The following is a 23,116-nucleotide window of genomic DNA, read 5'->3' on the forward strand; positions in this document are numbered from 1 at the left end:
ATCCAATTCGGTTTCTTGTTGGTCATAATTTTGGACCTAGACTCAACTAAATAGAAGATCGGGTCGGGTCTATGGTTACAATTTTTGACTTAATGAGTCATTCAAGTCGGGTTGGGTCCATGTATAACCCGAACCTAACCCAAAAAAATTCGGATTCGGTCCAGTTCAGATCTAGTTCGGGTTTGGTAATTAAAGTAGCAATTTAATTGCCAGCAAAGTGCATGAGAGTCTCAGCAGCCAAAACACCATTGTATGTTTGTTTGTTTGGAAATCTCTTCTTCTTTCGATCAACCCATCCATGGCCTCCCTCTTCCTACTCTTCCTCCTCATCGTCTGCCCACGACACGTTCGGATCCCCATCAAGGGCTGCCATGTCCTCATCACTGGCGGGTCTAGTGGGATTGGCCTCACCCTTGCCCGCCATACTGCCGCCGAGGGCGCTTGCACCTCTATCCTCACGCGCAACCCCACCCGCCTCCAGGAGGCCCATGACGCCATTCAACTTGCCACCGGCATCGACGCCGTCACCCTCGCTGTTGAAGTCCGAGACCCTGATGCCGTAGCTTGAGCCCTCGAGAAGGCCGGCCCTATCAATGTTCTCATCTGCAACCAAGGTGTGTTCGTGCCCTAGGAACTGGTGGCCCAGTTGCTGGAGGAGGTTTGCTTCATGGTGGAGGTCAACATCATGGGCTCTTTCCACCTCATCAAAGCCACCCTCTTCGCCATAAAGGCCAGAGCTAGGGAGACCAGCCTCCCCACCTCCATCGCCCTCATATCCTCCCAGGCCAGCTAGGTCCCATCTACAAGCTCTCTCTCTCTCTCTCTCTCTCTCTCTCTCTCTCCCCCACCCTCCCTCTCTCTCCCACGTCTTCTTCGCCCGTCTGGTCGTCCCTCCCTCTCTCCTGAGTCGCCTCCACAATACTAAAAACCCTTGAAAGTCGCAAGTCACAGGCCTCGCGGCCTCGCTTTCTATTTTATAAACGCCCGCTTGGTTTTAGGCCTTTGGAATGGGTTTGTTTGGGTCGGGTCTGAATTCAATAAATCTAAATCCGATCTAAAAAATAAAACGGGTCCAATTTTAGGACCCGACCCGTCCCACGGATCCTCCAAAATGGGTCGGGTCGGGTTATAGGTCAACCCGACCCATTTGCAGCCTTAGCCTGTAGGCCATGTTTTTTTGACAATAACTTCCAAGTACAAAGTTTTACATGTGCATCTGCAGAGTATTTTGTGTTCTTTTATCATTCAGTTTTGGCAATTGTCTTAAGAGAGAGATTTCATTTTGTGCCCTATCAAAGCTGCCATATAATTTGAAAAAAATTGCCTGTCAAACAGTTAATAAGCCTCTTGTCATGAAGTAAAAATGTGACTCTGTATGCCATGTTTATGTATTTCAGTTGACCATTTTTAGTAATCTCAATTTAACCCACAAAGAAGATGAGGGTTGAAATAGTTTGAAATGATCCCCCACCCACTCCCCTGTGTTGTATGTTCAATTTTTGTCTTGCTTTGGTTCGATAGCGCCCATTGTCTTGCTTTGCTTTGGATTGAAATGACCCCACACCCAGCCCCCCTCCTCAATCTTCACCACTGCACCATGACCTACCCTCACTCATTAATCACTATCATGTACATGTAGATTCGGTTCATGACAAAGAAATGAACGAGAGGTCCAAAACAAGCTAAGAAAATGTTTTGGATAAATTCATCCTTTGGGCAGCATGGCAAGAATTGATATGAATACCATGAGAATAGATCCTGTTGAAAAAAAACTAGACCCTACTCAATATGACTTGATCCGAAATGAAAATGAGTTCAATTCAATTAAAATTCACCTGAGGTGGTCAACAAGTGAAAGGTATGAATGAAAACAGGAGTCAATGCTCAAGAGGTGAAGGTTCCTAGTATAACAGTAGAGTTAATCTTTGCCATGCAAAGATAATATCTGAGATGAAAAATTATCATGCGAAAATAGACCCCTCAACATTCCCATTCTAATAACAGAGGTAATGTTTACTCGACCCATGATTTAATCACTAATGAACTAATGATTAAATCCAATAACCCAATGGGCTTTAATAATAGTAGAGTAGCTTCATTAGGCCCGTATTGTTCTTGGGCCTCGCAACGTTCACTTTAGCAAAATTTCATAGCTAGACACTAACATGTGCCGGTTGCGAGAAATTAGGGTTCAGGGTTTCGGCCTCCGGAAACGCGGCGCCAACGGTGTGGTTCCTTTGGAAGTTGGGCTTGTTTGATCAGATGGGATGCGGTTAATATTCGGGGCAGCTCTGAAACCGTGTCGAATTCCATCAAAATCGAAACTTTCCTTCACCTTTTGGGTTTCCACCCCTCGATCCCACCACCCCGAGCAATCCCCTTCTGAGTTCGACATGGACGACGCCGGAGAGAAGCTCGAAGACTACACCGTCGTCAAGGAAGGGGAGGCCGAGATAATTGCATTCCGGCAGCAGCGTCTTCTATAACGACGCCCAGGTGCCGGCTTCGCATCCCTCCCCTTTGTTTCCTCTTTTTTCGTTCGTTTTTTTGGCAGTTCCCGTGTTGTTTTGGGTTCTTTGTCTGGTTTTGCTAAAGTTTGGTTCATTTTGCTTGATTTTGTTGTTTTCGTGAAGAAAAGTTGTTCTTTTTCCATTGATATCAATGTGAATCGCTGGTTAGATGCTGAACTAGTTCTATTGTTCATGGCTGAGACATCTACGCCCTTCGGAATTTTCTTCTTTGATATCTTTAGAAAAAACCTGATAAGTATTACCTCTAATTCTGAGCTATGTGACAATTCTGGAACAAATGAGTGCGAGTTAGATTCTGTGTTTACTAAATGCATCAGTTGTAAAAAAGGCTAGCATTGTAAAATTATGACCTTGCATTAGTTTTTCCTTTAGCCAATGAGATAGATAACTACTTTTCCTAATTGCAAGCTTCTTGCTTTGGCTAAACTGGACATGCTACTGGATAAATTGATATTTTACAATTTTTGAACCATTCCATAAAGCTTTCCATGGGATTGCAATCTTGACCTGATGGTAGGGTTTGTTGTGTCCAAGAATGTTAGTTCACTAGATCAAAGTTTCATGGAATTAGTCACATTTTGGTCTGGACTTTCCTGGTCCTAATTTAAAATTCTTCATTCATGACTTACTGTTTGATCTGCTGCTCAATTCTGGAGGCAATGATAATAGGTGAGTCTCTATATTTAGCTCTCTTTCTCTCTCTCTCTCTCTCTCTCTCTCTCAAAAAGGAAAAAGACAAGTTTATCTTTAGTTTGGAGGATGCTTTATGAATCATTGTATCCATTGTTGGCAGAGGGTTCTTTCACATGGGAAGGTTGCTGAAAACTAGAAGTGGTTCTTTTAGTTCTGAAACCTATTTGGGATGACTTTGAGTTGGGCCCATAGTGCAAATAGAGCCTTTCATCTCTCTTAGAGCTAGTTTTGGCAGAATCCATCAACCCAGATGACAACCTGACAGCTCTGCAGGAAACTTATCAAGACCTCAGCCAAAATGAGCCAAAGGTTTAATAGCTGCTCAGACAGCTGCCATGGGCTGTCTATAAGTCCATTTCTCTGCAGAATGGAGAGACAATGAGTCCAGAAAATAGAAGAAAATTCAAAAAGAAAAGAAAAGAAGAAATCCAGATTAGATCTCCAATATTCTCCTCTCTTTCTAAGCATCTTCTTCTCCATTTTAAATTCTTATACAGCTAATTGGGAGCCTAATACACCTTAATGATCTGAGATTGGACCCTTAACTTTTTGAGAACAAGCTCTGGATCTTATTGTACTCTCTGCATGAGAATTCTTGATGCACTTGCCACGAGTGTTTTTGGAGGTAGATTCATAGCTCTACATCAAGAATCCTTGGATTATAAGCTGAAATTCGGCTAAAATTTTCTATAGGAAGAGAATTTGTTATCTTGCTGTCCCAAAAGGCCACAATAGCCTATAACATTTTGTTTGATAATAATTCTGTATGTGTTAATTTTCATTGAATGGAGAATTTTGTTATCTTGCTTTTCAGAAAGCCCAGGGCAGCCCATAAAATTTAGCTTGATGACTATAAGTCTATAATCCTTGCTTTGTTTGGTTTAGATTTAACACTTATATGTCGAACTCGTGCTAGCTACCACAAGACAAGCATATACTCAATGTACCAACTCCATTAGCATTTCACCTCATCCTCACTGAGCAATCAAATAATTCTTCACAACTGCAACCACATCAAATCCTTTAATCATGGATAACTGATGAGCGAAAACGGTGATCAACCTTTCAACCATCACTTCATCTATTACTTCTTGTACTGCATCTTTAGATTCCATATCTAAAGTGCCCATCACTTCACCAAGTAGAAGAGTTCTAGGGTCCTCGAGAATTAACATTGCGGTTGCTATGTGTTGCCTCTTCCAATACACATGCTATGCTGGTCTGGATCATGACATTCAACATGGGTTTTTGGCTTACCAAGCCTGTCTATCATCTAGGCTAACTGATCTTGAAGTTTTCAATTTCAACTCCATATGACAAATTTGATCTACAAAAAAAAAAAAGAAAACTCCATATGACAAAATCTTGTTGGATCGAGGATACTGAAAACTTTTTGATGAACCGATAACCGTAGATTTTCCACTCCCACTCTCTCAAACTAGCACAACATTCCATGCAAGAAATTTTAGATCATAATCCACTACAACAATGCCAAGACTAGAAGAGGAGCATATCATGAATGATCAAAATATGAGTGATATGAAATGAACTGATTTTTAAAAAAAAATTGTTGGACCTGCAGAACTACCTTTTCTACTGAGGAAAAGGATGGGAATTCTCGTCATTTCATTTCACACGAAAATGAGTTTCAAAAAAAAATTACATCCCATAGTATCAAGAAAAGCATATGAATAGTATATATATATATATATATATATATATATATATATATATATAGTACCATAAATTGCTCGTATGCCTTATCATTTCTAAACTTACCTTGTTGCATGTGGACTCTTGTGATTTAAATACATTTAAATCTGTTTTCTCCAAAAAGTACCTTTAACTTTGATAGTGTACATTCCCATGGAGATGTTCAAGCACAGGTCCCTGAAGATATACACATCCAGACGAGTTAAGACACTGATATGCCTCCACCTCAATGTCTCCCTTGCATTTGCTGACACTGTACCCTCATCTTTGCCTGAATCAAAATTTTGCAAGATTGAAGCAGCTGATTCCTTAGCTTAGGATAAATCTACATATCTATGGCAAAACCTGGACCAAATGCATTTTTCTGGGAAGTTCTAATAGCTGCCATGTTAATCAAATTTGACCTGCAATTCAGAAAATTCAAAGATGTATGCTACCGAAGTAAATAATTAGAAAGGAGTCGAGATTGACAACAAGAAAACTCCACTGATGTTAAATACTCATGTGAAAGTTGCTCAAACATTGTTTGGTTAAACATACTCCCAATGCATAAAAAAAATGTAGCCCATAGGCACCATAGAGCACCAAGTGAATCAGTTGATGGTGTAGGTTTTGATCTGTTACTTCTCCAACCTAGAAGAGATGTGAAGAAGGCAATTCTGCCAGTGTTCTTTTCTCTGTGCCTGGGAGATGTTGATATCTCAGGAGCTAGACATCTCTATGGCACCAATTATGACCTCACGACCGTCGCTACATTTTATAATTGATGAAACAATTGATTTGCAACGAATGCCAGTGAGACAAAAGGATCCGTTTCTGACTGTATTTAGTGAACAGAATAGATATTGTCAGTCCAAGAAGTCCCAAATTCTCCAGTTAAGACTACCGTACCGATGATCCATGTCCTGAAACCAGCTGAAAGAAGCGAAGGGCAGTGGTCCGCTGCTCGAGAAAAAGGTTCCATACAAGATCATGCGATGTCTGGTGTTCACTAAAGATCAAATCCTAGTCCTTAAAGAAATGGTCCCCTGCTCACTAGAGATCAAATTCTAGGGGCCGGTTCTGCAAATTGAATGGACAGGACTATCTTGCTGTAAAATGCACCAATGTCATAGCTAACATTGCAGTGCCGTTCCATCAACCTGAGAGCTTAAAGTCATGCTAGCTTAACAACTACCAAGCTGCCCAGCCAATGAAAATAGGGTAGGTCACCACAGAGTTGCAGGTCACATAACATTCAGAAAACAGAAGAGCAATATGAAATTTGAATGCATGCACAATAAAATTCAGAAAACAGAAAAGCTATATGAAATTCGAATGGATGCACATCCCATGTTTTCTATAGATCTTTTCCCCTGATCTTTAACAGTAGGCAAAAAAAAAAAAGAAGGGTTGCGTCAAGAACACAAGATTCATGACACCCTATAACGAGCTATCATATGAAATGATGTCTTACTGTCATCTCGAGAAATGAAAACACTGCATTAACCCAACCACTAAATGAATATTTTAAGCCTCTGCAATGACATTTTGAGAATGGTGGAGGAAATATTAGAGTTCATCTACAGTAGGCTAAAGTCTGACAAAACCGAAAGAAAGGAATATAAATGATAATCTATTTCCCCTTGGCCGGGCCACCGGAGACGTCAGCAGCAGCAGAACCCACCTCTCCAGTAGGGTTATATTCATCCCAGGCCTCAATCCATGTCACCATGGCATCTGCTAGCTTGTTGAAGTACGGGTCTAGCTTCACAAGCCTTGCCCTAACCTGCTTGGAGAGCTCAATGTAGCATTCCCGAGCAGTGGTGCACTCCTTCGGAAACGTTGTGGATTGGAAAAAAGGGATTAGTTCTTCCTGCCAGAAGAGACCTTTGTACTCCTTTTTTAGGTTCTCAAATGGGTTGCTTGCCTTGCTATGCCATAAGTAAGGCAGGCCAGTCTTGACTCCCAATCCCAAATGATCACAGACCACCTGCAAAATCACCACAGTAGCAGTCTGCAATGTCAGAGATTATGTTTCCTAGAATTAGAGAACGTTTTGATCAACATTCGCTATCATATCAGCACGTTGGGTATGGAAGCCAGTTCTGCATGCTAACACTTGGTACGCTCTCTATACCGTGTACGAGTTTGATATTAATTGGTATGGTATAGTCGGTACATGCATGTCCATCGGTAGGCAAACCATGGTTTTGATCATTGGTCGCTCTACCACAAAACCATCGAAGACATGCGCATGTCTTCATGATGTTCTACTCCATTATCAGAAGTAAGAATAACTACTTCGCGGAAAACAGAACTTGAAACCACAATGCTTTCAAAATCTAACTCAGAAATAAGATACCAGCACAATGCATGAAATGAAAAAAATGGCTGACCTTAACACACCATCCTGCCCACATATCATCATAACGACTAATAGGCTGGCCATCACCCATAAGTCCAAAGTAAATTGCAGGGCCAATCAGTTCACGGTTGAATGCCAGATTCATCCCGCACATCGGAAACAAGGTTCCCTTTGGAATTGTAAGAACTGCATCCACGTACCTATTCAAAAGACAAGCAACATAGAACGAGTATCAGAAGCAGTTTCAAACTTCTACGGTAATACCTCCCATGTCAGGATCTCTTACCTGGTATTTCTCTCACGAGGCTTGACAAGCTGAGTGGGTGCATCATAGTCCGGAATGTTGAGCCAAAGGCCATGAGAGACAGCAGTTTGAACGCCTTCACGGAGACTGAAAGGATATCCACGAACAAAGTCTGCACCTTCGCGGTAAGGATCATACAAAGTATTAAAGAAGAAAGGAGTCGAAGGGCTAAGGAGATTCTTTATATGCTGCTCAAGTGCATTGATCTCTTTGCCAGATGGATCCTTGGCAACCTATTCAAAAAATAAAAGAAAAAAAAGAGAGAGAACAGACACCATTTCTTAGTCTAACAAAAGGTCAATCATATTCAAACTAAGAATGAAGCATATGATAAAACCATCTGTTACTATTATGTGATATAGACTTAAAAAAGCATGGTCAAGTATCCAGTCGCATGGTATGAAGTCCCAACCTAAATTCCAGCTTGTGGGACTGTGGGTCACAGGAAGAGAAAACATCATGAAGGCCTTCTTTTTCTTTTTTTTCTTTTTCCTTCCTAAAGGATTCAGACTGTGGAGGTGTTGGGTTGATATGGACTATGCTCAAATGGGCTGCCCAGTCCGCAAACAATGCAGCCCCAAAGAATAGCATATAGGAAAGAAGCAAGAAGAAAGGATCCAGTAATAGCAAAACTTTTTCCATTAAACAAATAAGAAACGGACCGGGGGAGCCTCGCTACGTGGATTGTGGGTCTTCAAATAAAAAAATATCATGCAGGTGCCTTGCCCATAACGGAATTCAATTAATAGCATATATGAAACAGACGTATAAACTGAACAAGATAGTGCTGGTATTGCATCAACAACGATCTCTGAGATGCATGTCTCTGTTTCTTGCATGCTTCAAAAATTGAAAAGAACTTAAATGTTTAACTTGTCCGCAACTTATCACGTTGTGGTAGATCCATCAAGATGTTGATTCATTAAGTTGCAGGATATAACCAAACCGTAAGATAAGAAAACAACCTCCTTAAGCCAAAGAAGCTGGGTGTCCATGTCAACAACAAAGATCCTATGACAGATAATCTACAAGAAAATCCAAAGGGGGGGGGGGGGGGGGGGGGGGGGGTTTATTATAAAAAGAACATTTTTTAAGAGCAAGATGAAGTTTTTGATCTACAGAAGACATAACCAACCGCATATTTCCCCAAGATCGAACAAACAACAGCATCCCTCCCGGTCCTATTAGCGAACCAACCCATCGACGCTAATAAAGATCCCGCCTTTCTCCAAAACCCAAAACCCCAGCCCACCAGGAAACGGGCAACAGAGGAGGAAGGGAAGAAAAGGGAAGGGTTGATCATGAGACAAGGACTCACGAAGCAGTCGTCGTCGATGGTGAAGATGTACTTCTTCTTGGAGATGAGGAAGCCGAAGGAGCGGCAGGAGGAGTCCTTGAAGGAGATGCAGCTGGCCTTGGGGCCGAGGATGCGGTTGATGTCGTTGCGGTTGTAGAACTCGTAGTCGAAGCCGTCGGGGACACTGATGGTCCTGGAGGGGTCTCCGTCCTGGATGATGATGAGGTGGTAGGGCTGGAAGAAGGGGCGCCACCCCTCGAGGAAGTCCAGGCTCCGGATCGTCGGGATCACAATGTCCACCTCGTCCTTCAGCAATGCAGTGCTCCGGACCGCGTGGGAGCTTTCTCCGCCCGCCATTGCTCTCCAAAGATCCGACCTTGCTCGAGAGAGAGAGAGAGAGAGAGAGAGAGACGAGGAAGAAGAGGAGTCGTCCGAGGGGCGAGGGGAATCCATTTATAGACAAATGGAGAGGGGCACGTGTAAGGCGCGTGTGGCCCAACATTTCCTGTAATTTATCTTAGAGAGTTCTTTGGATCGGGGTTGTATCTTTTGCGCCACGAAAGGATTCACCTCCCTTTATACGAATAACCGTTGGATTGAACAATGCACAGATCGCAAAGCAATCTGAACTCTTTCATCAGTCTGTATGGCACAGATCTCGAAGCAACCAGTAGATGACCCAACGGTGAAATCCTGTGCAATTTAATTTCCATCACCATTCCATATTAACTCCTTTCATACTTGTCCACAATTATTGCAGGGGCTGAACTTAAATTAATGGTGGCCAAGGAAGGATGCAGGTTTACGTTTTTCTATTTTTATTTTTATGCATTGCATATCTATCCATGAAATCTATGCTAAGATTTTTGGATTTTTTAAAGATTCTGTGGAACTTCTCAGATGACAATATCTTTAGATTTTTGTCAGTATCGCCGTTCTTTTATTGATAAAATTTTTTATTTAGCTGAAATATGGCTAATTAATAGAATTCTTCTTTTCTTGTGGCTACTTGATGGGGACATCAGAGCCCTTCATCCAGATGATCCTGAGCTCCTGGATTGAGTCAGACCCGTTTATTTGCATATTTATTTTATTTATTTTATTTCTGGATTTATTTGCATTTTAGGGCTTATTTGTGTTATTTGTGGGCTTATTAGGAGTTATTTTTGTGTAAGGAGGTTTTATGTTAATTGTGTTTATTTGGCCCTATATATAGGGGACTATTTTCATGATTAGGATTTTAATGAATGATTAAGAATTTCTTTTCCCCCACATCTTATTCTTCTTCTTCCTCCTCCTCCCCTTCTCTTCTTCCTGTGTCCCTAGAACCTCTTCTTCCTTCTCCCTCTCTTGTTCTTCCTTCTTCTCCTCTTTCCCCGCAATAGTCCTGCATCACTACTCATATAGCAAATAACCTATTTGTTCCTCTATTTTTTCTATTTAGGTGAGGTTGGGATGTTTAGTGTATTTTTTGTTTCATTTTTCTTATTTTATGGATGCCCCTAGTTAGTTATATGTAGAAAAAAGATAAAAATTTAAAATACAAAAGCCGTTTTATTCAAAACTCTAATTATTTTATCTATCCTACCTCGTACCTTGGAGCGTATTGTTTTTATAGAGAGAAATGTACTTTCACATCTTTTTAACTCAAAATGACTGAAAAAAGGAAAGATTCTTTTTTTAGGATACTCCGAGATGGAGTGGGGCCTGTAGCTCAGAGAATTAGAGCATGTGGCGAACAATAGTGTCAGGGGTTCAAATCCCTCCTCGCTCACAACCTTCCAATAAAGGAAGGGATTTTCTTTTACCCTTCAAGGTAGAAAAATTATAATTGAGATCGCAAACCCAAAGCTATTGAACTTTGGTATGGTCTTCTATCGAAATGGATATATATAGATAATATTAAAATCCATTCAATGCCTATATAAAGAGTTTCCTTTCAATAATAATAATTTAATAAAAAAACATTATGATATTTTTTTTGAATTACAACTATATTCTTATTTTAAAATTCAAAAAGTATCTCAATAGTCGAAATGCATTAATTGTTTTTTTTCCAAATGGGTTACATGCCAATTAACTTCGAGCCCACCATCAACTATTTATAGCTCTTCTCTCTATGGATTTAAAGAGTGGGGAAGAAGAATACAGGGAAAAATGGAAGAGAAACTTAGGGTTCACTTGGCTCCCTTCCTCTCCTCGATCAGCAAGTCAAAACCCTACAAAAAGAGTTCCCTCAAATCCGACCAGAGTAAACCCTAAGCTCATCGAATTGGAGCCAAGACGACACTGATTTTGCTCCATTCTTGACCTCTTTCCGGTTTTTCTTTTTTTTAACTTTTGATGTTTGTAAGAGAGTAAGATACAAGATGGTGATTTGAGTAATGGTGGGGAGGGGCGCCACACACACACACACATGAATATATATATGTAAATATATATTGATATATGTATGCATATTTACTTATAATCATATATGTATATATGTAAATGTGTATATGCACACACACACACACACACAAACACATATATTATCATGTATATATAAATATATATGTATATATACATATAGATATGTATATAAATATATATATATATATATCTGCAAAAGTGTGTATATATATTTATATACATATATGTCCATATCATAATTTTATATTATTATTATTATATTAATTATTATATTATGATAATATACGATATTTTTATTATAATATTATTATAATATACAATTAATAGTATAAAAGATAAGATATTATATTATATTATATGGTTATATTATAATAGTATTATATTATTACTAATTATATATTATAATGTTTAAAAATATTATATTATAATCTATTATTAGATTAGATTCTAATTCGTTATATTATCTTATATTACAATATTATTATATTATGTTGTAATATATATTTTGTTATGTTATAATTATAATAATGTTATATTATATTGTAGTAATATTGTACTATTAATAATATTGTACTATTAATAATATAGTACTATATTATATCATATCATATTATTTTATGTTATTATGCTATAGTATTCAATATTAAATTACACTATATTACAATAATATTACACAAAATAATAATATTTTAATATATAATAATATATAATATTATATTGTATTATACTCCACTTTGCAATACTATGCAATATTCTTTATTATCATTTTATCACAGTGGCCACGGTTTTTTTTGGATATTTGGATGGCAAATGGTGAAATCAACATGTCGGATCAACCCAAATTCATTGTGCTTATTCATACACATGAAATTCAGATCAACCTAATTTCGTTGCGCTTATTCATATACATGAGAATCTTATGCAATCTTTGTCCAGTTATCTGGATCCAGATATGGTGAATGGTGAAATCAGTGTATTGGATGAACCCAATTTCATTGTGCTTATTCATATACGTGAAAAATCTTATCTATATCGCAGTCAGCTGGATTGTGATTACATGATAAAATGTGATCCTTGTTTCACCAATCTGGCTTTCATTTTTCACTTTTAGTTTGTGTTGCCCAGATAGACAACCCAAGAGGGGGGGTGAATTGGGTTTTAAAATAATTTTGCAATTAAAACGTTTGTGGATGACTAATTAATACTTTTGCAAGATGATTAATTAGTTGCTATGTGCTGTGAGTGAAATGAGAGTAAGAGAGAGAGACACAAGCAATCACAAACACAATGTTTTTATAGTGGTTCGGAGCTAACCCTTGCTCCTACGTCCACTCCCCAAGTCTCACTTGAGAATTCACTATAACCCCTCGGATTACAGCCGGTTGTTTTACAAGCTCACAACCCAACTTGTTGTTTTACGAGGTCACAACGAACTCGGTCGGTTTTCTCAGGCTCACCGACTAGAACCACCCGATTGTTTTTCCGGGATCACAATCGAACCCTTACACGTTGGTTTTACCCTCGGCTCACCAACCAACCTCTACACCCTTGATTCAATCCCCCGATTGAATCAAGTGACAAGAAAACAGTTTATAAAGAATACAGGAATAGCTTCTTGAAAAGCAAATATAAACAATATAACTAAAAAAGAGTTAGAAGCCCTCAAACAGATTTTTAGATTTGAGGAAGGAGGCTTCTCGAACTCTGCAATCTCCTCGTGAGTGGGAAGAAGATTTGCTGTCAGATGAGGAGCCTTGAATGCGAAGAAGACGTTGGGAGTATGGACTTCAATGCACTTCTTCCTTCTTTCTCTTGTATTTACTCTAGAGAGGCTTTGGTAGGTGAAAATCACTTTAGCTTTGAATGGAGTCTCTCGTTCTCACCTTGCTACAGTTCTCTGTGGCTATTTAAGCCATTCCCCACGGAAACTAGCCGTTAGACACACTTTTCTAGCCATTCTGCACATTCTGCACATCCTGACAATGTGTCCGTTGGGATCGGAGTCGACTCGCGTGATCTGGAGTTGACTCGGCTATAGCAGGAGTCGACTCATGCTTTTCTAGAGTCGGCTCGGCAACTGTTCCAGATTTGAATTAAAGTGGTCTTTTCGACTGGGAGTCGACTCGACTTAACCCGGAGTCGACTCCCCAGAGTCTGGAGCTGACTTGGCATTTTTGGAGTCGGCTCATGCCAAGGAATCCATGGATGTATTCTTCAACTTGGCTCACTCGAGTCGACTCGTGAATTCTGGGAGTCGACTCGGTGCTCAGAGTCCGAACTCCCGATCTTCTGTCTTTTGGCTCGTCCAGTCTTGGAGTCGACTCGAACTGTTCCGGATTCGACTCGGCTCTCAGTATCCGAAAAACAGTTCTCTGTCTTTTTGGAGTAGCGCTGCCTTGGAGTCGACTCGAACTTTCTTGGAGTCGACTCACGTCTCAGAGACAAAAACACTGTCTTCTGTCTTTTGGTGTAGCGCTGTCTCGGAGTCGACTCGGGCTTTGCGGGAGTCGACTCGGCTCTCAGTGTCCAAAAATTGCTCTCTGACTTTTGCCTTGTATTACACTGAGAGTCGACTCTCGCTTTCTTTGGAGTCGACCTGCCAACCATCGGAGTCGACTCGCGTTCCTCAGGAGTCGACTCGGCTCTCAGGGTCCGAAAACTCCTCTATGACTTTTGTCTGTAACTCCCTGGAGTCGACTCATACTACCCTGGAGTCGACTCGGCTAGCATCGGAGTCGACTCGCGCACTTCAGGAGTCGACTCGCTGACAGGTTCTGAGTTGGATCTTTCTGTTTGTCTGTCTGTTCTTAGTCGGAGTCGACTCGTAATATTCCGGAGTCGACTCGAGCCTGTGCCAATGCTTCTGATACGCTTGGAGTCGACTCGTACTATCCCGGAGTCGACTTGAGTCTCAGACCATGGTTCATATAGACTTCTTAACTTATCCAAATTGTCTTGAACCAAATCTAGAGACTCTTAACCATAAATTTACAGGGATATCACTGAAACACTAGATTGAATTCATTAGTAAACATAAGATATACTCAAATGCTTTGAGCTCATCAAAATCAAATAGGGTTACAATCAATCACTCCACAATCTCCCCCTTTTTGATGATGACAAAACATTGAGTATATGTAAAGTGAATTGCTCAACAAACAAGGAAATTTATAATACAATTTCGAAATGAATTCAAATGTCTGGTTATTTAATTTATCCAAACTTGAAATGTGTGAAACAATAAATTTTGGAGTTAAAGCTCCCCCTTTCATTTGGAATTATATAAGCCTTCATATCATGCAATCAATTGTTTGGCTTATATATATTTAATGATTTTGCTTTCTTAAAAATTCAGATTCTCCCCCTCAACATATGCATTCAACTTTGTTTTGATTCTCTGAATTTTTTTTTAGTGTATTGAAACTTTTGAACTGAAATTTTTGGTTTTTAGAGGGAAAATCTGTCAATTTGTTCTTGAGTAGGATTCAACTAATCTCCGAATATCTCTTGAATAGATTCTGGAGATTACTCCATTAGGAGCCCCAACAGAGAGATAATGAGCCTCGAGGTATCAAATCCACTAAGAATAAATTATTGTTTGTTTTAATTTTTTGATTTTCATTTTGATTCCTTTTACATATCTATTAAATATTTCTCCCCCTTTTTGTCATCGTATCAAAAAGGAGGTAAGCAGAACACACAAGCAAGTAGAGATAAATGTGCATAATATTGAAGAAAATTGTCTACTCATTGTATTGATGTATATGTATTTGTGAATACAATAAGTAAAGCAGTAAATACATGTCAAAATACAAAAAGAGCTAAGGCTTCCTCGAGGAGGATGCGGCTCCCCTGGGCTGTCTGGACTGTTGTTCCACGAGTAGGGTGACCGCATCGGTGACGTGCTCTAACTATCTGATAATGGCCGAGGTGGCCCTGCTGTGTGTCGTGTCGAGCTCGGTCACTGTCTCCTGGAGTGTGTCCAGCTTGGCGATGAGCATATTCGCCAAGCGCTCGGCCCCCTGACTAGTGGTGCCCATATCCTGTCGGATGTCATCTCGCATCTGCCGTGTGGTGCGTGTGACATCACTCATGCTAGAGAACTGGGCTTGTATCAGGCTCCTGACATTGTAGATTTCTTCCCGCAGATGGGCCGTCATCTCGGTCACGGCTGACAGGGAAGGGACCAATGCAGAAGAGGGTGCAGGGGAGGGAGCAGTCGCTGGACCTCGGAGCTCCCTCAGCAGGTCGTCATGAAGATCCCTCACTATGTCCTGTCGCAACTCCCGGAGCTGCTCAGGAGAGATCCGGACCTCCATCAGCTGAGTGGGTGGAGCGGAGGAGGAGGGTCCGGCTGAGGTGGAGGGTACTGAAGTGGAGGGAAAGGTAGGAATGTCCGAATCAGGGTCAGGACTGGGAGAGTGTCTGGTAGTATGTGTGGAGGTAGATGGTTTCCTAACCCAGGTTCCCTCTACCTTATGAAAACCCATCCGGTGCATAGTCCCCTCGCCCATGCGATCTGTCCATCGCAGACCGCGAGAGGGTTCCCCCTCAGGAATGGGGATCCCGGACTCCCTAAAGATCAAGGTGTACAGCATACCATAGGGAAGGGTGAGCCTAGGCTTGTCTAGTGGCTCGCATAGGTATCTGTACATGAGTTTGGGGAAGTTGATTGGGGTGTCCTGGAGGATGTAGAACATAAGGGCTAGGTCCCTCTCAGAAACAAAATCGAAGCGGCCAGTCTTCTGGAAGAGGGTCCTAGAGATGATACTCAAGAGAAGCCGCATCTCAACTGACAGTGAGCTGGCGGACACCTCATCTAATGGGGACTGGGGTGAACACCCTAAAATGGCCGTAAGGGCCTCAGTCCTGTCCTCTGGATGTGTAGGAGATACCCCAACTTGGGGAAGATGGAGGATCTGAGCAATGATATCCTCCGAAATGAACAATGGGACACCGGCTACCGTTCCCTCTATCCCACCATGGCCCCTATGCACGGTACCGTAGAACTCCCTAACTAGCCCTGGGTATGTGGGGAGATCTAGGGAACAGAAGAACTCTAAACCCTGGGCCCTTAACCTCTCTCCTATGGTGAAGCCCTCCCGGGAGAGATAGTCAAAGTTGACGTATCTCCCGGTGGAGACCGCCTTCCCGGCGCACGGACGCGAGGGAGCGGGCCTCGGCGGGGAACGAGCCGGAGGTTGTGGCCTCACGGGATCGTTCCGAGCCTTGGACCGTCGCTCGGTGCCGGTTGCGGGTTGGGGCCTCTTCCGGCTTGAGACAACGGCTTTACGAGGCATGGTCGACCTAGAATGGGGTAAAACGCTAATGGACGGAGGAAGGTCGACGGAAAAAGTCCTAAGGACGGTCGGAGACGATCTAGGAGACGGCTCTAGGGTTTTTTGAACAGTGGCGGCGGTGAATAGAAGTGTTGATTAAACGCTTAGATTAGGGTTAAAAAACCCGGATCCCGACCTTGAGTCGACTCCACTGAGTCGCGAGTCGACTCGACCTCGAGTCGACTCCGAAGTATGCGCGAGTCGACTCCCCTTATGCTTCCATTGTCCTCGAGTCGACTCCCGTCTATGTGCGAGTCGACTCCTCCTTATGAGCCGACTCTGAAACTTACTCGAGTTGACTCGAACTGTGGCACGCACCTAAAAATCATGCTATTTTCGTACCAAACCAAGGACACTCACTAAGTTATGATCTAATTTGATGATCATAGTTGAGAAACTCTATTTTTAACACAATTTAATCATCAAAATCAATGAACTAGTGGAAAATACCACTAGGATGGATCAATCACTCCTAATCCCCTCCTAAGCACACTAAATCTCTCTTCACTTAAGGGTTTTGTAAAAATATCAGCTAATTGATCATCAGTGCAAACAAATTGAAGTGTCACATCACCATTCAGTACATGATCTCTTATGAAGTGATGTCTTATCTCAATATATTTAGTTCTTTAATGCTGAATTGGATTTTTAGTTAGATTAATGGCACTTGTATTATCACAATTAATGAGAATTTTATTTTGTTTAATGCCATAGTCTTCAAGTTGTTGTTTAATCCATATGATTTGAGCACAACAACTTCCGGCTGCAACATATTCAGCTTCAGCAGTAGATAATGCAACCGAGTTTTGTTTCTTGCTAAACCAAGAGATTAAATTTTCTCCTAAGAGTTGACATGACCCGCTGGTGCTTTTTCTATCAAGTTTACAACCAGCAAAGTCTGAATCTGTGTATCCTATTAAGTTCTGGCTAGATTCTTTAGAATACCATAAACCTATATTCTTTGTTCCTATTAGGTATTTAAAGATTCTCTTGACTGCAATTAGATGAGATTTCTTAGGATTAGACTGATATCTAGCACATATGCATACACTAAACATGATATCAGGTCTACTTGCAGTGAGATACAATAAAGATCCTATCATACCTCTATATAACTTTTGATCTACAGATTTACCTGATTCATCTTGATCTAATTTGCATGATGAGCTCATGGGTGTGCTGATTGGCTTGTTTCCCTCCATATCAAACTTCTTAAGCATCTCCTTGATGTATTTAGCTTGATTGATGAAGATCCCCTCTTTTGATTGTTTGATTTGAAGCCCGAGAAAATAGTTCAGCTCTCCCATCATGCTCATCTCAAACTCACTCTGCATCAAGTCAGCAAATTCTTCGCAGAGACGATTGTTAGTAGCACCGAAAATAATATCATCAACGTAAATCTGCACTAATAACATATCTTTGTTTTTCTTCTTCAAAAATAGTGTTGTATCTACATTTCCCCTAGAGAATTCATGATCTAGTAGAAATTTGCTAAGTCTTTCATACCATGCTCTAGGTGCTTGTTTCAAACCATAAAGTGCTTTGTTCAATTATATACATGATTAGGGTATTGATGATTTTCAAAACCAAGAGGTTGTTCTACATATACCTTCTCATTAATATACCCATTTAAAAATGCACTTTTTACATCCATTTGAAATAATTTGAAGTCCTTAGAGCATGCAAATGCTAGTAAAAGTCTAATTGCCTCAAGTCTAGCTACAGGAGCAAAGGTTTCATCAAAATCTATACCTTCTTCTTGATTATAACCCTTTGCTACTAGTCTAGCCTTATTCCTTATTACAATTCCATTTTCATCAAGTTTATTTTTATAAATCCATTTGGTACTTATAATTGAATATTCAGAAGGTCGTTCAACTAGATTCCATACCTTGTTTCTAGTAAATTGGTTTAATTCTTCTTGCATTGCGTTTATCCAATTTACATCTTTTTCAGCTTCTTCTATGTGTTTGGGCTCAAAATGTGAGACAAAAGCTAGATGATTATTTAAGTTCCTAAGAGATGCTCTAGTCCTAACAGGTTGAGATGGATCATCTAAAATCAATTCTTTAGGATGCCCGTGAGCATACCTCCAAGCCTTAGTTAGCCCATGATCCATCATATCCTCTTGGCTTGATGATGCATTTCCAATTAATTTTTGTTCATCATCTTGTAATGTCATCTCATCAATCTTTTCTTCAAGAATTTCTGTATCATCATCAAAATTAACTCTCTTGCTAGAAGAGATATCACTAGAATCATCAAAAACAACATGTATGGATTCTTCTATAACTAGGGTTCTTTTATTAAAGACTCTATAGGCTTTACTAGTTGTGGAGTACCCCAAGAATATACCCTCATCAGATTTAGAGTCAAATTTTTCTAGATTATCTTTTTCATTATTATGAACAAAATACCTACATCCAAAGATATGAAAATAGTTCACTTTTTGTTTTCTGTTTTTCCAAAGTTCATAAGGTGTTTTCTTTATAATGGGTCTTAATAAAACTCTATTTAATATATGACATGAGGTATTTATGGCTTCTCCCCAAAAGTACTTAGGGAGATTACTTTCACATAACATGGTTCTAGCCATTTCCTCTAGAGTTCTATTTTTCCTTTCCACAACTCCATTTTGTTGTGGTGTCCTAGGTGCAGAAAAATTATGAGTTATCCCCTTTTTACTACAAAACTCATCAAATAAATGATTTTCAAATTCGGTTCCATGGTCACTTCTAATAGCTATGACTGAAGTATCTCTAGCATTTGTTACTTCTTTATGAAATTTCTTGAAAATTGAAAATGCTTGATCCTTATGACCTAAGAACATGACCCAAGTGTATCTAGAATAATCATTTACAATAACTAGACCATATTTATTTCTACCTAGACTTGTGGTTCTAGTTGGTCCGAATAGGTCCATGTGTAGTAGTTCTAGAGGTCTAGAGGTAGAGATACAATTTATAGATTTAAAAGAGTTCCTTGATTGTTTGCCAAATTGACATGCTTCACATATTTTATTCTTTTCAAACTTTAGTTTTGGCAAACCTATAACGGAATCTCTTTTAACTAGTTTTGATATTGTGTCCATGCTTGCATGACCTAACTTACGGTGCCATAACCAACTAGCATTATTATCCTTAGTTTCATTAACAACTAAACATGGATTATATTTGGCAAGATCCTCAAGGTCTACAACATATACATTCCCATGTCTTATTCCTTTAAAAATTAAACTATTGTCATTTGAGTTGGTTATGATGCATAGTGATGGTTTGAACAAAACATCAAAACCTCTATCACACAGTTGACTAATGCTAAGTAAATTATGCTTAAGACCATCAACATATCGAACATTATCAATAAAGGTTGAAGGGATAATTTGTACTTTACCTATACCAATGATGTGACCTTGGTTATTGTCTCCAAAAGTCACAGCACCTCCCTTCTTAGCTTCAAGGGTGAAGAATTGATCCTTGTCACCCGTCATGTGTCTTGAGCAGCCACTATCCAAGTACCAACAATTTTTGTCGACCTTGGCTGCAAGACACTCCTACACAAGCAAATCATATAATCTTAGGTACCCAAGTTTTCTTGGGTCCTTCATGGTTAGTAATGTTGGTTCCTTTTGGAACCCAAACTCTTTTAATTTTTCTTTTAGTTTTTTCTTTTCTATAATCGCACACATTTGCTTTATGTCCTAATGTTCCACAGCAAAAACATGTTATTTTCTTAGTTTTGCTTTCTCCTGCTTTAACAAAGAAATTACTAAGAAGTTTTTGCTTATTTTTAGGTTTATATCCTAAACCAGCTCTATTGAATACAGCTCGTTGACTATTAAGTATCATATTCAATTTTTCAGAACTATATGTAAATTTTTCAACCAAAGGTTTGTATTTTTCAAGTTCTTTAGTTAGTGTTTGTTTTTTCGTTTTTAGAATGTTCAAGTCTTTTGTGAGATTCTCGTTTAAGATTTGTTTATTGTTTTTAAGTTCTAAAATTTTCTTAGTTAGTTTTTCATTATCTTTACTCAAGGTATTAGTTTTTTGAATTAAGAGTTGGTTGCTTGTCTTAAGTTCTAAATTTTTTTTGGTGATAAAGTCCTTATCCTTAACTAATTTATCATATTTATGTAGGTAAGATTGATTAGCTAGCTTTAGCTCTTTATTCTTAAGATTTATAGCCTTATATTCAATCATTAATTCATTAAATGCATCATACAGTTCATCAAAGGTAAAATCTAAATGCGTTTCGGATGTTACCTCATTTTTATTGGCCATGAAGCAGAAATTGGCCTTTTCTTCTTGTTCCTCATCCGATGATGATGATGATGCGTCGGAGTCCGATAGGGTGGAGATAAGGGCTTTCTTCTTCTTGTACTTGCTCCCCTTCTTCAGTAAAGGACACTCAGCTCTGATGTGCCCCGGCTTCTTGCACTCATAACATCCAATCCCCTCATTTTTCCTTTCTTTATCTTTATCCTTGCGATAGGAATTTGAGGGGCCTCTCCTTTGATGAAAGGACTTCTTTTGGTTGATGAATTTTCTGAACTTGCGCACGAGAAGAGCCTCATCATCATCTCCCTCATGATCTTCTTCTTCACTGCTGCTACTGCAAGACAAGTCTTTGTTAGAAGATGTAGATTTGAGAGCTATTACCTTTTTCTTATGGGAGGACTCTTCTTCGCTGTGTTGCTTCATTGTTAGCTCGTGCGTCATTAGGGATCCAAGAAGCTCTTCAAGTGGAAGCTTGTTCAAGTCCTTGGCTTCTTGGACCGTCACCTTAGCTTCCCATGACCTTGGTAGACAGCGAAGATCTTTCTGACAAGCTCACTGTTAGTATAATTTTTGCCAAGGCTTTTTAGGCTATTGACAATATCAGTAAATCTAGTGAACATGCAAGTGATTGTTTCATTAGAATCCATCTTAAATAACTCATACTTATGAACTAATATATTTATTTTGGATTCTTTGACTTGATTCGTGCCCTCATGGGTCACTTCAAGTCTATCCCAAATCTCTTTTGCAGAATTGCAAGTAGAGACTCTATTGAATTCATTCCTATCTAATGCACAGTAGAGCACATTCATTGCTTTGGCATTGAGTTGTGCCTTCCTAAAGTCATTGTCATCCCAATCCTTTTCAAGTTTGGGTACAGTGACACCCTCTACATATATGGATGGAATGTATGGTTCATTTAGTATAATGGTCCACATCTCATAGTCTTGGGCTTGGATAAATATTCTCATCCTAGCCTTCCAATATGAGTAGTCGGATCCATTAAAGAATGGGGGTCTTTGGGTGGACTGGCCCTCAATGTGGGAAGATCCAAATGGGATTGTCATTTTGATCTTTTACTCTTAGGGTAAAAGAGTTCCTGCTCTGATACCACTTGTTGCCCAGATAGACAACCCAGGAGGGGGGGTGAATTGGGTTTTAAAATAATTTTACAATTAAAACGTTTGTGGATGACTAATTAATACTTTTGCAAGATGATTAATTAGTTGCTATGTGCTGTGAGTGAAATGAGAGTAAGAGAGAGAGACACAAGCAATCACAAACACAATGTTTTTATAGTGGTTCGGAGCTAACCCTTGCTCCTACGTCCACTCCCCAAGTCTCACTTGGGAATTCACTATAACCCCTCGGATTACAGCCGGTTGTTTTACAAGCTCACAACCCAACTTGTTGTTTTACGAGGTCACAACGAACTCGGTCGGTTTTTCCAGGCTCACCGACTAGAACCATCCGATTATTTTTCCGGGATCACAATCAAACCCTTACACGTTGGTTTTACCCTCGGCTCACCAACCAACCTCTACACCCTTGATTCAATCCCCCGATTGAATCAAGTGACAAGAAAACAGTTTATAAAGAATACAGGAATAGCTTCTTGAAAAGCAAATATAAACAATATAACTAAAGAAGAGTTAGAAGCCCTCAAACAGATTTTTAGATTTGAGGAAGGAGGCTTCTCAAACTCTGCAATCTCCTCGTGAGTGGGAAGAAGATTTGTTGTCAGATGAGGAGCCTTGAATGCGAAGAAGACGTTGGGAGTATGGACTTCAATGCACTTCTTCCTTCTTTCTCTTGTATTTACTCTAGAGAGGCTTTGGTAGGTGAAAATCACTTTAGCTTTGAATGGAGTCTCTCGTTTTCACCTTGCTACAGTCCTCTGTGGCTATTTAAGCCATTCCCCACGGAAACTAGCCGTTAGACACACTTTTCTAGCCGTTCTGCACATTCTGCACATCCTGACAATGTGTCCGTTGGGATCGGAGTCGACTCGCGCGATCTGGAGTCGACTCGGCTGTAGCAGGAGTCGACTCATGCTTTTCTGGAGTCGGCTCAGCAACTGTTCCAGATTTGAATTAAAGTGGTCTTTTCGACTGGGAGTCGACTCGACTTAATCCGGAGTCGACTTCCCAGAGTCTGGAGCTGACTTGGCATTTTTGGAGTCGGCTCATGCCAAGGAATCCAT

At 40.0% G+C, this 23,116-nt stretch overlaps 1 protein-coding gene, 1 long non-coding RNA gene and 1 pseudogene across 2 annotated transcripts; 2 read left to right on the forward strand and 1 right to left on the reverse strand.

Moving 5' to 3' along the window:
- Positions 1-298: 298 nt before the first annotated feature.
- Positions 299-793, forward strand: LOC148702852 (3-dehydrosphinganine reductase TSC10B pseudogene; annotated as a pseudogene).
- Positions 794-2,129: 1,336 nt separating this feature from the next.
- Positions 2,130-6,326, forward strand: LOC120111090 (uncharacterized). The gene is made up of 2 exons (XR_005512258.3): positions 2,130-2,496; positions 5,111-6,326. It is a non-coding gene; the product is annotated as an uncharacterized LOC120111090 (long non-coding RNA).
- A 226-nt stretch (positions 6,327-6,552) lies between these two features.
- On the reverse strand, positions 6,553-9,576 carry LOC103696104 (UDP-arabinopyranose mutase 1-like). The gene is made up of 4 exons (XM_008777635.5): positions 8,907-9,576; positions 7,571-7,821; positions 7,316-7,484; positions 6,553-6,909 (listed from the first exon to the last, which is right to left on the reverse strand). The coding sequence occupies exons 1-4, from the start codon at positions 9,336-9,338 to the stop codon at positions 6,553-6,555; spliced, it is 1,209 nt and encodes a 402-aa protein (XP_008775857.4). The 5' UTR covers positions 9,339-9,576.
- Positions 9,577-23,116: the final 13,540 nt, after the last annotated feature.

Source organism: Phoenix dactylifera, chromosome 7, assembly GCF_051530095.1.
Source record: "Phoenix dactylifera cultivar Ajwa chromosome 7, Ajwa_hap1_PhDact_Kaust_v1.1, whole genome shotgun sequence".
Taxonomy (NCBI): Eukaryota; Viridiplantae; Streptophyta; class Magnoliopsida; order Arecales; family Arecaceae; genus Phoenix; species Phoenix dactylifera.

What these genes read in the sequence shown, in the direction of transcription:
- LOC103696104 (XM_008777635.5), bottom strand. Translation starts at nt 9,338, where the DNA reads ATGGATTCCCCTCGCCCCTCGGACGACTCCTCTTCTTCCTCGTCTCTC. An exon ending in CCTCGTGAGAGAAATACCAG is followed by an intron (nt 7,485 to 7,570) that starts GTAAGAGATCCT and finishes TCTTTTGAATAG; the next exon opens with GTACGTGGATGCAGTTCTTA. An exon ending in GGGCAGGATGGTGTGTTAAG is followed by an intron (nt 6,910 to 7,315) that starts GTCAGCCATTTT and finishes GTGATTTTGCAG; the next exon opens with GTGGTCTGTGATCATTTGGG.